This window comes from Peromyscus eremicus, chromosome 23 (assembly GCF_949786415.1).
Source record: "Peromyscus eremicus chromosome 23, PerEre_H2_v1, whole genome shotgun sequence".
NCBI lineage: Eukaryota > Metazoa > Chordata > Mammalia > Rodentia > Cricetidae > Peromyscus > Peromyscus eremicus.
The window spans coordinates 13,304,121-13,317,587 of record NC_081438.1 but is presented as its reverse complement, the minus strand read 5'-3'; the positions used below and the strand labels follow the sequence as shown (position 1 = coordinate 13,317,587).

General features: G+C 47.9%; 1 protein-coding gene across 2 annotated transcripts in view; it reads right to left on the bottom strand.

Annotated features, from left to right (window-relative positions):
• Positions 1 to 11,010, bottom strand: part of Cfap251 (cilia and flagella associated protein 251) — a 75,612-nt gene extending 64,602 nt beyond the window's left edge. Inside the window, exons 1-5 of one of the 2 annotated variants that reach the window (XM_059249006.1) lie at positions 10,879 to 10,976; positions 10,539 to 10,611; positions 8,763 to 9,309; positions 7,044 to 7,418; positions 1,467 to 1,604 (exon numbers count right to left, since the gene is read on the bottom strand). In XM_059249006.1, coding sequence (XP_059104989.1) covers positions 1,467 to 1,604; positions 7,044 to 7,418; positions 8,763 to 9,296 — 1,047 coding nt within the window. In that variant the 5' untranslated portion in view covers positions 9,297 to 9,309; positions 10,539 to 10,611; positions 10,879 to 10,976. Of the gene's footprint in view, positions 1 to 1,466; positions 1,605 to 7,043; positions 7,419 to 8,762; positions 9,310 to 10,538; positions 10,612 to 10,878 lie in introns of both variants that reach the window. The other variant, XM_059249005.1, reaches the window with a different exon arrangement.
• Positions 11,011 to 13,467: the final 2,457 nt, after the last annotated feature.

Below are 13,467 nucleotides of genomic sequence, written 5' to 3'. Positions count from 1 at the left end.
ACAAAAGGTCACACATTTATGAAAAGTGTCACATATTAACTAATAACCAAGTCAACAGTAGAGCAGTAGACGCTCAGACAGGACATTTAGGGTAATGATGACATTGAAAGGGGTCAAGCTATCAGGGATGGAGGAAGTGAGCAGTGTGAGGGACGTAGAGGACGCCCAGGGAGGGGTGGAATAAGAAACACTGTGGAAACGGGGAAGGATAGGAGCCACTCCTGGCTCCTGAGTACTTCTGAGTCCCGAGACCTAGAGCCACTGCATACTAATGCAGTTTGGGCTAGTCACTGTGACACTCTGAGCTTGTTTTCCCTTCTGTCACACGGCCCTCCTGACATCTACCTTCCAGCATGGAGAACCCGAGTCTAAGTGGCTGTGGGTCTGTATCCCCAGTGGATAGCTGCCCTTCGTGACTTACCAGACTTCTGTGGGGATGTAATCTGTGCTGCCATGGTTTTTGTTTGTTCTTTCACTTTGTTTTGTTTTGCTTTGTTTTTTGCAGAAATGTACAAAATCCAGATGTTTCCAATTCTTGAAATGTTAGAATTAACGACTAGTATCAACGACTGTTAGCCACTAGGTACTGATTAGACTCATGGACAGTGGGCAGTAGCACGTACTTTTTAAATATTCTTTTAACTTATTGCATTTATTTGTGTATCCCCATATACATGCATGCATGCGTATGTGTGTGCACGCACGCGCGTGCGTGCGTGTAGGCGTGTGCATGTGTGTGTGTGTGTGTGTGTGTAGGGGTGTGTGTGTGTGTGTGTGTGTGTGTGTGTGTGTGTGTGTGTAGGGGTGTGGGTGTGCATGCACACACACTTGCCATCGTGCACATGTGGAGGCCAGAGGACAGCCTATGAGAGTTGTTTCTCTTCTTCCACCACGTGGGTCTTGGGGACCAAACTCACGTCATCAGGCTCGGTGCTGGCAGGCTGAGCCACCTCCCCTGTCATAACGTGTGTCTCAAAAGCAGCGGTTCTCAACCTGTGGGTGGTGACCCTTTGGTAAACCTCTATCTCCAAAAACATTTATACTACAATTCATAACAGGAACAAAATTACAGTTATAAAGTAGCAACAAAAAATAATTTTATGGTTGGGGAGCCACCAAAACATGAGGAACTGTATTAAAGGGTCACAGTGTTAGGAAGGTTGAGAACCACTGCTCTAAAGGGAGAATTTGCTGGAAACAGGAAAGGCCGGAAGGTATGACAGTGAGGTACTGAAGTCGGCCTGGGACCCAAGGCAAAGTTCTGTGTCTGTTACAGGTATCTTCTTCCAGCCCGGCCTGGTGGCACACGCCTGTCACCCCTACCACTTCAGAGGCTGAAGCAGGAAGTTTGAGAGCCTAGAGCCAGGCTGGGCTCCATGTCTGAGTCCCTGCCTCAAAAAACAAAACAGAACAAAACAAAGACATCTTTTTGTTCACAGGGAGACAAAGCCAGCCCGCATACCTACCTGAAGGTGGTACTGTGTGTTCTTGAAGACGTTGTAAATGATGGCCGTGTGTGCACAGACGTAGAGGATGACTCTCTGGTTATCCCGGATGTAGTAGACGGGGAGGAAACTGTTCCATCCAAAGGACCAGGTCATGGTCTGGAGGACAAAAAAGAACACAGGGGGTGGGGGTGGGGACTTAGCTCAGTGGTAGAGTGCTTGCCTAGCAAGCACAAGGCCCTGGGTTCGGTCCTCGGCTGGGGGGGCGGTGGTGAACACAGGGAGCCTCAAGCATGCTGAGCCCAGAGCCGTGGCTCCTGCGTGCCCCACCCTGCCCGCCTCCGGAAGAGAATGACTCTGATAATCCACGGAAAAAAGAAACCTCTTTTTATTTGTTCGAGACAGGGTCACAGGTAAACCAGGCAGACCTTAAACTCACTACATAGGTAAAGGGGCCTTTTACTCCCCATCCTCACGACCGTCCTACTTTTTCTAAAAAAAAAAATCAAAGAATGGAGGGAGGGAGGGAGGGAGGGAGGGAGGGAGGGAGGGAGGGAGGGAGACGGAAGAGAGAGAGGGTCTTTAACATCATATAAAATACGTTTTTCTGGGCTGGAGAGATGGCTCAGCAGTTAAGAGCACTGGCTGTTCTTCCAGAGGGCCTGGGTTTAATTCCCAGCACCCACATGGCAGCTCACAACTGTCTGTAACTCCAGCTACAGGGGATCCAACACCCTTATACAGACATACATGCAGACAAGACACCAATGCCCATAAAATAAAAATAAATCTTTTTTTTGTTGTTGTTGTTTGTTTTTGTTTTTTTTCCGAGACAGGGTTTCTCTGTGTAGCTTTGTGCCTTTCCTGGAACTCGCTTTAGAGACCAGACTGGCCTCGAACTCACAGAGATCCACCTGCCTCTGCCTCCTGAGTGCTGGGATCAAAGGCGTGCGCCACCACCGCCCAACAATAAATCTTAAAAAAAATAAAATAAATTAAAAACAAACAAATAAACAACAACAAAAAAAACCCACCACTTTTTCTGTTCTTTACTCCCCAGACCTGAAGCCCCACTTGTTACTAACACAGAGTAAGTACTTAATGTCATGAATTCCATTACTTCCTGAAAACATAGGATGGAAAAGGTGTAATTTAGCAGGTTTATAAGAAAGGGAAGCATCAGGGCGGTGGTGGCACACCCTTTTTTTTTTATTTTTTTTTTTTAAAGATTTATTTATTACATATACAGCATATATGACTGCAGGCCAGAAGAGGGCACCAGATCTCATTACAGATGGTTGTGAGCCACCATGTGGTTGCTGGGAATTGAACTCAGGACCTCTGGAAGAGCAGTCAGTGCTCTTAACCTCTGAGCCATCTCTCCAGCCCGGCACACACTTTTAATCCCAGCACTTGGGAGGCAGAGGCTGGCGATGTCTGTGAGTTCAAGGCCAGCCTGGTCTATAAAGTAAGTTCCAGGACAGCCAGAGCTGTAACACAAAGAAACCCTTTCTTGAAAAATCAAAAAGAAAAAAGAAAGGGAAGCATTCAGCCTGAATAACTGGTTCTTCTGCCTTGTTTTGTGTTTGTGTTGTTGCTGCTGCTGCTGCTCTCCATAGCTCAGTGGTAGAATTCTTGCTTAGCACGGGCAAGGCCCTGAGTTCAATACCAGCACCACATACAGACACTAGGTAAGTAAATCTACCCTTCTGGGAGCAATGCCAAAAGAAGAATTTTATGAAATGAGAAACCAAGGCATTCTGGAAAGGGCCAAACAACACTGAAAATGATCAGTGGCTGCCAGGGTTCTGGAGGAGGAGTGGACAGGAGGTATGCAGGGAGTGAGACTGAAATGGTGGACATGCGGGGTTACACACCCATCAAAGCCCACGGAATGTGTGGCACGCCTGGCTGCTAATGCCATCTGCTAATATGAACGTTAACACTGGCGTATCGGTGCTGGCAAATGTGCCATGCTGACGTGAGCTGGCAATGAAAGGGGAATCTGGAGGAGGTGGCACTGAAGAGGCCTGACATTAGTGCAGCCATTGCAGGCAGCAGACTAACAATGCTTGGACTAGGCCTCATCATTACAATAACCAGGAAAAGCCACGAACTGTACCCTGCAGGGGACCAATCAGAACTGAGACAAACAAGTACTAGCTGCTCCAGAACATTAAGGACAGCTTACATCACTTGTATATAAGTTGCCAATCCCTGTTTGACAAGACTTTCTGTGCCTCACTCCTGCCCAATCAGGAGTCCAACCCCCATCTGAATCCAGAATTCCCCTACCTACCCCCCCCTCATCCTTTACTCCTTAAAAACCCTGCCTGAACTGAACTCAAAGCACTCCCTGATCCAACCGCTGTTGAATGGGATAGAGAGCCCAAGCTTGAGCTTGCAATAAAGGCTCTTTGCTTTTGCATGTGGACTCGGACTCCTGGTGGTCTCTTGGGGGCTCATGATGTGGGCATAACAGGCACCAAGGGATACGTGGAAACTCTATGTACTTACTGTCCACTCAAATTTCCCCTGAGCCTGACGCTGTGCTCTCTCCCACACAAAACCTAATCAATTAAAAGCGGCATCAAAAGTGGGTGGTTGAACGACAAACAGCTGAAGATCAATGAATCATCCTGTCACATGGCAACAGCTGCCTTTCTCCTCTTGGAACAAAACTTAGGAAGTTGAACCGTGGGACTGGGTATTTCTTCCCAAGACAGACACGGCCTGTAACGCGCGGTGACTTTTCTCTCACACAGCGTTCGCTCCCCACACTTCTTGTTCCCATCTGCCTGCTCCCTGGAACTTGTGTTTCTGTTTAGATCTCGGATTGCGTGGGCGTGAGTGGTAGAATTGTGGAGTTATAACCGTCTCAAGCTGCACCTTCTAGGAACAGAATTACTTAATATTTGCCTTGGTTCTAAAAAAGCTTATGTATGCAAATCAAACTGTTCTTTTGGAGACTTGCTAATCCTAAAAGGATCATCATGTTCATCCTGAAGTTTCATTTTGTCGTTTTAAAATTAGTCATGAGAAAGGAAAGGCTTCAGCTGGGTGTGGTGGTGTATGCCTATAATGCCAGCACTTCAGAGGTGGATTAGCCTTGGCTACACAGTGCATTTAAAACTAGCCTGGGATATACAAGTAAACAAAACAAGGGGCTATAAAGAGGGTTCATTGGGGCTGGTCACAGTGACATACACTTTTAGTCCCAGCACTCAGGGAGGCAGAGGCAGGAGGATCTCTGCGAGTTCGAGGCCAGCCTGGTCTACAGAGTGAGTTCCAGGACAGGATCCAAAGCAACACAGAGAAACCCTGTCTCAAAAAACACAAAAACAAAATAATAGAAAAAAAATAGTCCCCATAGGTTCATATATTTTTGAACTTAGTCGCCAGTTGACAGACTGTTTAGGAAGGATTATTAGGTATGGCCTCACTGGAGGAGGTGTGTCACTGAGGGTGGGCTTTGAGGTTTTAAAAGCTCACTCCAGGTCCAGCCTCTCTCTTTCTGCCAGCTACCTGCAGATGGATCAGGATATAAGCTCTTAGCTCCAGCACCAGGCTGGTCCCCCTGCCTACTTGCCTGTCTACCACACTCTCTGCCATGATGGTCACAGACTAACTCTCTGAAACTGTAAGCAAGGCCCCAGTAAAATGCTTTATTTTATAACAGTTGCCGTGGTCATGGTGTCTCCTCACGGCAACAGAACACTGATTAAGAAACCTCAGCAAAGGGGTGTGGAGGCAGGAGGATCCCAGGGGCTTGCTGGCCAGCCAGTCTAAAAGAAATGATGAGCTTCAGGCTAAGCGAGAGGCTCTCAGAAAAATTAAGTGGCACATGGGCAAGATTGGCTCAGTGAGTCAAGGTGCTTGCCGCCAAACTTGAGGATATCTGTGCAGTGCCTAGACCCCCAAGACGGGAAGGGGAAACTGACCTCTGCAAGATGCTCTCTGGCTTTCCCGTGTGTACTGGAGGCTGTGCATGCCCCCTCACAAATAAATACACTATAAATTCTTTCCTTCTATTTTTTTTATATAAATTCTTTCTTAAATAACAATAAATAAGATAGAGAGTGGTGGAGAAAACCAGTGGCTATTGGCAAGGTTGTACATGTCTATAATCCTAGAACTCGGGGCTGAGGTAAGAGAGTTGTAAGTTCAAGGCTAGCCTGGGCTACATAGCAAAACCTTGTCTCAAGGCAGAACAGAAAAACCAAAATCTAACGTGAGCTGTGTGGGAAAGGCTCACTCTGTGTCGGGACTAAGTTCTTTACATAGATAGAGTCAATCTTCTGCAGGCATGGATCCTCAGGGAAAGAAAGGGGGCAGGATAAAGGGGGGGAAAAAGCAAAAAGCAAGAATGAATCCTAGCAAAACGATTTCCACAAAGCGGCAGATGGGGAAAACAGTGGGGGAGGGACCTCCTCCTTCTCCGGCGCTGGGCAAAGGACAATATTTTTGTGCCTCGCAGATGGCGCCTCCCTGGGACGCATGTCAGCCACAGCGGCGAGGACAGATTCCTCGGGAAGGCCAGAGATGTGTGGCTTTCTGATGAGGGTCTGGGGACCTCTCAAAGCTCTCCCCCTAGCGGAGGCAGAAAAGTAGACAACGGAGGAGGAACAGTGGTACTGTCAGAGAAGGAAGAAGGTAAAGAGAGGAAGATGAGAGAGAGAGAGAGAGAGAGAGAGAGAGAGAAAGAGAGAGAGAGAGAGAGAGAGAGAGAGAGCGAGCAGAGGGAGGAAGGAGAGAAACCGGGTGGGAAAGGAAGAGAGGGAAAGACGATGGCGTCTCCCTCTCCAAGTCGCCAAGGCAACAGTCAAACTATGCCGGGAATTTCCGGCCTGCTGAGCAGTGCTATTAAAGCCAGATGTCCTTCCAGTTCCAGGTCTAACACATGGGTGTCCCCCCAACCCCCCAACTCTTGACAGAACTTTAAAAAGACATAGCTTGTCTGGAAAGTGTTTAAAAGGTTTTTGGTTTTGTTTGTTTGTTTGTTTGTTTTCTGAGTCGGAGAGTTGCCAATTGAAAGGACAGAGTTTACTCCTCAGAACCCCTCTAAATAACAAAAACCGGCTAGGCATGACAGAAGTGAGTTGCTGGTAACCCCAGTGCTGAGGAGGGCAGAGATGGGGTATCTTAGGGGGCTTGGGGGTGGATGTCACTGGCCAGGCAGCCCAGACTGCTTTACAATACAAATTCCAAGCGAACGGGAAACCTTCTGGAAAAAAAAAAAAGCCTACCAGTGATGGTAGCGCATGCCTTTAATTCCAGCACTCATGAGGCAGAGGCAGGCCAGTCTCTGAGTTCGAGGCCAGCCTGGCCTATAGAGTAAATTCCAGAACAGCCAGGGCTACACAGAGAAACCCTGTTTCGAAAAAACAAACAAAAAAACAAAAGTAATAATAATAACAGTGAACAGAGGCTGAAGAAGACATCCAAGGTTATCCTCTGGCCTCCATATCTATGTGGGTGCACACACATAACACACATACACACACAAGCACATACACACTGGGACTTCCCAGACATGCACATGTCCTCTCTCACAGAACTGTCCAAACCCAGGAATGGCACACTGTGGGGGACACTTACCAAAGGATACACCTTGGAGACCTCTTCCTTCTGGAACAAGGTGTCTTCTGTGGAGGTGGACACCATGGACGCCTTGGAACTCCCTTTGAACTGGGATGATATCTGTCCTTCTTCTTCCGAGAGGAAGTAGGACAGCTTTCCAGAGGTTCTTGACTCTCTGTCTCTCCGACCTGGGGCTGAAACTTCTGCCTCCTTGTTAGCCTCCTCTTTAACTTCCTGCAGTAACTTCCACCTGAGAGACTCCATCTCGGTCTCCTCAGGCCTGACGGCAGGTGCCTCGGTAATTTCAACCTTTGGACCGACCTCTCTGAAGATCTCGCTTACTTCGGGACTTTGGGAGTGTGTGGTCGACTCGTTACTCTCTGAGGTTTCAGTCTTTAAACAGAAACCAAAAGAGGGGTTGGGGATTTAGCTCAGTGGCAGAGCACTGAGTGGGTTCTGGGTTCGGTACTCAACTCCGACAAAAAAAAAAAAAAAAAAAAGAAAGAAACCAAAGATTCTGACACTGAATGTAGTACCCAGGCTACATTTTCCCGTTTTCCCATGGTGATCTTGTTCTATTCCCAGTCAGCCAGTGTCATAACAGGTGGTTCAAAAGGAAGCCTGGGACATTCTTTTAGGTCTGTCTATCTATCTATCTATCTATCTATCTATCTATCTATCTATGTATCTATCTATCTACCTACCTACCTACCTATCTATCTATCATCTATCTATCTACCTATCTATCTATCTATCATCTATCTATCTATCTATCTATCTATCTACCTACCTACCTATCTATCTATCATCTATCTATCTATCTATCTATCTATCTATCTACCTACCTACCTATCTATCTATCATCTATCTATCTATCTATCTATCTATCTATCTATCTATCTATTTATTATATATACAGTATTCTGTCTGCATGGATGCCCTAAGAGGGCACCAGATCTCATTACAGATGGTTGTGAGCCACCATGTGGTTGCTGGGAATTGAACTCAGGACTTCTGAAAGAGCAGCCCGTGCTCTTAACTGCTGAGCCTCTCTCTAGCCCTGTGCCAGGGACATTTTGTATTAAAGAAACGAATCACGACTGTGTTCAGATTAATTCTTGGCCTCTCAGCAAGACCACACAGCAATACCACACAGTAGAGCCTTCTAAGCACCACTGGGGGGGGGGGGGGGGGTCCACCTTTGGACCAGCACTGAGTTCTTTCTTGGGGAGCAGGCTGTGGGAAATCCATACCACTATTGTGTCATAGGAACTTGGTCCCAAGACAAGTGTGTCTCATCTTCAGCTAATCCATTGGCCCTTTCCCAGGCAGGTACACACTTCATGGAAGCTTGCATTGACCAGCCTCCAAACTGGATTAAACAACTCTCCTTGGCATCTCACAATTACTGTACAGAGCATATGGTTTTCTTTTTTTTTTTTTTTTTTTTTTTTTGTGTGTGTGTGTGTGTGTGTGTGTGTGTGTTTTATACAGGGACTCAAGGAGCCCAGAAGAGGGCATCGGATTCGCTGGAGCTGGAGTTATAGTTATATGGATGCTGGGAACCCAACTCAAGCCTTGAGCAAAAACAGCAAGGGCTCTTAACTGGCCGAGTCATCTCTCCAGCCTCAGGATCGTGTCTCACTTGGGTTTTGCACCCCATAGCCCGACTGCCATACCCCCAGCATGCCACTAACATGACTGAACGATCGGGTGGACCAGTCAGTTTGGACTCACCAGTGAAGACGCGGATGTGGAGGACTCAGAGCTGATGATAATGTCATCCAAGTTGAGCGGCTTTTTAGACTTCTTTGCCACGTGTTTTATGCCAGGACCTCCCTTTTTCTCTTTCTCCTCCTCTTCCTTTCCCTCCTGCCTCTCCCCCTCACGCTCCTCCTCTTCCTTCTCCTTGTCCTCTTCCTCACCTTTTTCTTCTTCACCTCTCTCCTTTTCCTCTCCTCTCTCTTCCTCTTCTGCTCTCTTTCCCTCTTCCGCTCTCTCTTCCTCTTCCCCACCTCTCTCTTCCTCCCCTCTCTTTTCCTCTTCCTCCCCTCTCTTTTCCTCTTCCTCCCCTCTCACTTCCTCTTCCTCCCCTCTCTTTCCTTCTTCTATGTGCCCCTCCTCCTCCTGAGGCCCCTCCCATGACACTGTGTCTTCGGTTAGACTCTGCTGCAGATTTTCTTCTTCAGAACTTGGATTGTATTCCTCTTCTTGTTCGGTGTCTACACGTTCTCCTGTTTCCTCTGGGGGATTTTCTTCTGTATCTGACATCCTGTAGCTTCCTCTAGAAAAACATAATTGACACAGACTCAGCAGACCCTCTGCCTCCTGCTTCAGCTGCCTGATGTGTTAACATCTTGAAATGCACAGAAGCAGCTCCGGCTCCTTCCTGTGGGAGTGAAAGGGATGCCATCTTCTTGGGAAAGCCTAGCTCAAATCTTAAAAATCTTTAGAATATCGACTTCCAGGCCTCCCATCTTTCTAGGAATGATCTTAGCGCCTTCTAACTCTGTAAATAATTCATATTCCCACAGGCAGCACAATGCATAAGGCAGACATTAGCAAAGACGTCAGTGACAGGCTGGGCTGGTGACTGAAGTGTGGGCTTTACAGTCAAAGGTTCCCTTCACTCCCACGTCCACCAACCAGCCTTGTTCTGTGACATTTTCCTTCCGAGGTCAAATTTGCTCACAGGCAAAACTAAAACCGAGAATCCTAAATTCTAGCATGATTTAAAGACTGGGGTAACACATGTCAAGTGTTCAGTACAGATACAGACCGGAGCTTGCAGAAGGGGGTGGCGGGAGGTATTATGGAGATAAAAGCAGCTCTGATTTTGCAAAGAACTTGAAAGTTTAGAAAGTGCTCTGGGGGGGTAGATGAGACACCAAGTCTTACAACCTGAGGTAGACCCCCAGGACTCACATGGTAGAAGGAGGAAACCAACTTCCAAAGGTTGTCATGTGATCTCAACACATACAACATAGTATGTGTCCCCCCCAATAAACAAACAAACAAATAAATAAATAAATAAAATTAAAAATTTAGTTCTGGGCTGGAGAGATGGGTCAGTGGTTAAAAGCACAGACTGCTCTTCCAGAGAACCCAGGTTTGATTCCTAGTTCCAACACATCTGTAACTGGAGTTCCAGGGGAATCTATTGCCCTCTTCTGGACTCCACAGGCGCTTCACATGTGGTGTGCAGACATGCATGCAGACCACACAGACACACAGACACATAAAAATAATTTTTAAAAAATTTTAATTAATGCCGGGCGATGGTGGTGCACGCCTTTAATCCCAGCACTCGGGAGGCAGAGGCAGGCTGATCTCTGTGAGTTCGAGGCCAGCCTGGTCCACAGAGTGAGATCCAGGACAGGCACCAAAGCTACACAGAGAAACCCTGTCACGAAAACAACAACAACAAAAAATTTAAATTAATTCCTCTGATAAATTCTCTCATTTTCCCCTACAACAAACAAGAATTTAGGAGGAGCAGGGCTGGGCTCATACCTGTACCTGTAGCTCTACATTCAGGAGGTTGAGGCAGGAGGATCATTGTGAGTTCTAGTCCAGCCCAATCTTTCTTTAAAAAAAAAAAAGTTTGTGGCTCTGAGAGGCGTGACTTAGAGTTAGAATTTACTTCTGTTTGAAAAAGCGCTGCTATGATCTCCGATGTCTACTTTGCCAGCGCTTTAGCCGGGACAACTTCTATGCCCAGGCAACGCAGGGGCAGGGGCAGCCCCTAGGTCCAGGCCCCGCCACTTGCTCTTTCTGGGGTGCTCCACGTCCCACAACCTCGCCCTGCCGGGCGGGACCCCCGCCTGGGCCATACCCTACACTTTGCACTCACAGGGGCGCGCCCTCTTCGTTCCTCCAAAGCCTTGGGTCGTCCTGCCTCCGGGACTCCGCAGCGGCCAGCGGCGTCTTCTGTCCGCGCTCCCTAGTGACGGTTGCTAACCAAGCTCCGTCTCTATGGCAACACCTACGAGCGCCAGGCCGGAAAGGGAGGGAGCAGGATGGTGGTCACAGGCCCAGCTGGACTAGCCTGCGCCCCTTGCTGGCGGAGCGGCTCACCCTCTTACTCTTTCCTGAGCGACCCTTGGAAAGAGCGTCCCCCAAATGAAACGAAGTAGTGTTTGCAGTTGTTTTCTCCAAATTGGGGCATTTTGGCTGGTAGAGGAAACGGGGGGGGGGGGGGGCATGCTGGGGAAACTAAGAAAAACAAACAAAATGACAACCCTGAAGTGTCAGGAAGTTCTTTCCTAGGTCATAAAAGCAGTCAAAAGAAATTAATTAATTAAAAAAAAAAAAAAGATGGAGCAGCCTCCTGGCCAGGTGTGATGTAACACACCTTCGAACCCGGAACTAGGGAGATGAAGACAGAAGGATCAGTTCAAAGTCAGCCTGGGCTACATGAGACTTGACTGGGGTAAAGGACAGTCGTGAGTGGAGATGCCTGTACGCTGTACATCCACAGCGCGGTGGGGCCCTCACTGCCTGCTGTAGCCGGAAGCTCCTTTAGGTGACCCCAGAAGGCTCACTGGTTCACCAGGTTCATCTGAGTGGACTGCTCCTTCATGTTCATGCCGCTTCAGGAAGCCATGCAACAAGAGCTCTGGGGGCTGGAGAGATGACTCAGTGGTTAAGAGCACTGACTGCTCTTCCAGAGGACCCGGGTTCAATTCCCAGCACCCACAGGTCAACTTACAACTGTCTGTAATTCCAGTTCCAGGGGATCCAACACCCATGGCAAAATACCAATGTACATAACATTTAAAAAGATTCTCTCAGCACTAAACCCAATTTCCTGTAGATGTACACACCCACACACACACACACCCACGCACGCACGCGTGCCCACCTTCTCACCAGGGCACAGTATGCAGAGTTTAGCTAACTGGGACTGGAGTTATGTGGAGTGCACGACCTTGGTTATCACACAGTTTCTACAAACCCACCTTGATTAAATCCTTCAGGGTCATTCATGCCAATGTGACTCCCAGAAGAGCCCAAAGGTGGCTGTCCTGCAGGAAACTGGCCAATGGGCCTGGTTCAGAGCACCCTGCTGCCGCCACTTCAGAATATGAACGACTCTCCCAACAAGTGCACCACCATGCCCCAGCCTGGTGATCATATGCAGATCTCAAAAAGGATGGAACTGAATGGTACAAGCTGTGTTTATTATAGTGTGGGACTTATCACGAGGCTGGAAACTACTTGGAATTGTAGCCTACAATCCAAACATTAAACACTGGTAAACACAGCACGTCTGGCTGCAGGAGAGGAATACATGAGGCTGGCTGGCTGGAGCAGTTTGGGGAGGCTTTCAAATTGAGTGTCAGGACTCGAGGCAGGAGGCACATGCCAATCCTGACGGCCGTCAGAGAAAGTTGTCTGCCTCCATCCTGAGCAATCCAATCCAAGGGCACGAGCTTCCTCTCGGAGCGTGCCAGACATCCAAAACAGAAACTGGTACCAACTGGGGGAGTAACTGGGGCACACGGAGAAAGGAAGAAAAATAGAGTCACTAAGAATCACCCACACCCATTTTACCATCTCAAAAGACAGAAAGTAAAAGGAAGCGGTGTCTGTAAACGTGTTCATCTTGGCAAACCTCTAGCATACCTAAATTCCCAGGGTACGGTCAGGACTCAATTAAGCCCAATCAGGAGCTACCTGCAAGGTCTTTTATTACAGGGAGCTTATTCTCCAGCAGGTTAACCTGTGAGGCCTCCTGACCTTTGCTAATCTCTTCATGGAACTATGGTGGATACACAGAGCCAACTTCGGAGGATGCACAGAACTCTAGTGCTTTCTACCCAGGGCAGTACTGCTTCAAGCAGAGTTCCCACGGTGAACACCTGCCCAGAGTGTAAGCTCCAGGCTTCAGTTTCCAGCACGAGAATCAACTTGACTTTAGCCCAGGAACCGGTTTGCTTTGCCCAACTTTCTTTTTACTTTTTTTTTAAAGATTTATTTATTATGTATATAGTGTTCTGCCTGCATGCCAGAAGAGGGCACCAGATCTCATTACAGAAGGTTGTGAGCCATCATGTGGTTGCTAGGAACTGAACCCAGGTCCTCTGGAAGCGCACTCAGTGCTCTTAACCGCTGAGCCATCTCTCCAGGCCCCCAACTTTCTTTCCAGCTCCTTCTGAGCTTGGTTTGAAGATGGCAGGAAATTCAGGTGGGATGGTACAATGGTCACAATTACCACTACAAAACCAGGTTTTTTTGAAAAGAGAAAATCCATATGAAGAGCCAGGTTTGGTGGCATACACCATAATGCCAGCCCTTAGGAGACTGAGGCAGGAAGATCCCAAGTTTAAGGCCAGTCTGAACTCACAAAGAGACCCTGTCTCCAAACCCCACCCCCTACAAGAGGAAATGCCTAGGCAGGTGATATTGCATTTGGAAGCTGGAGGCTGAAGGACCCCAC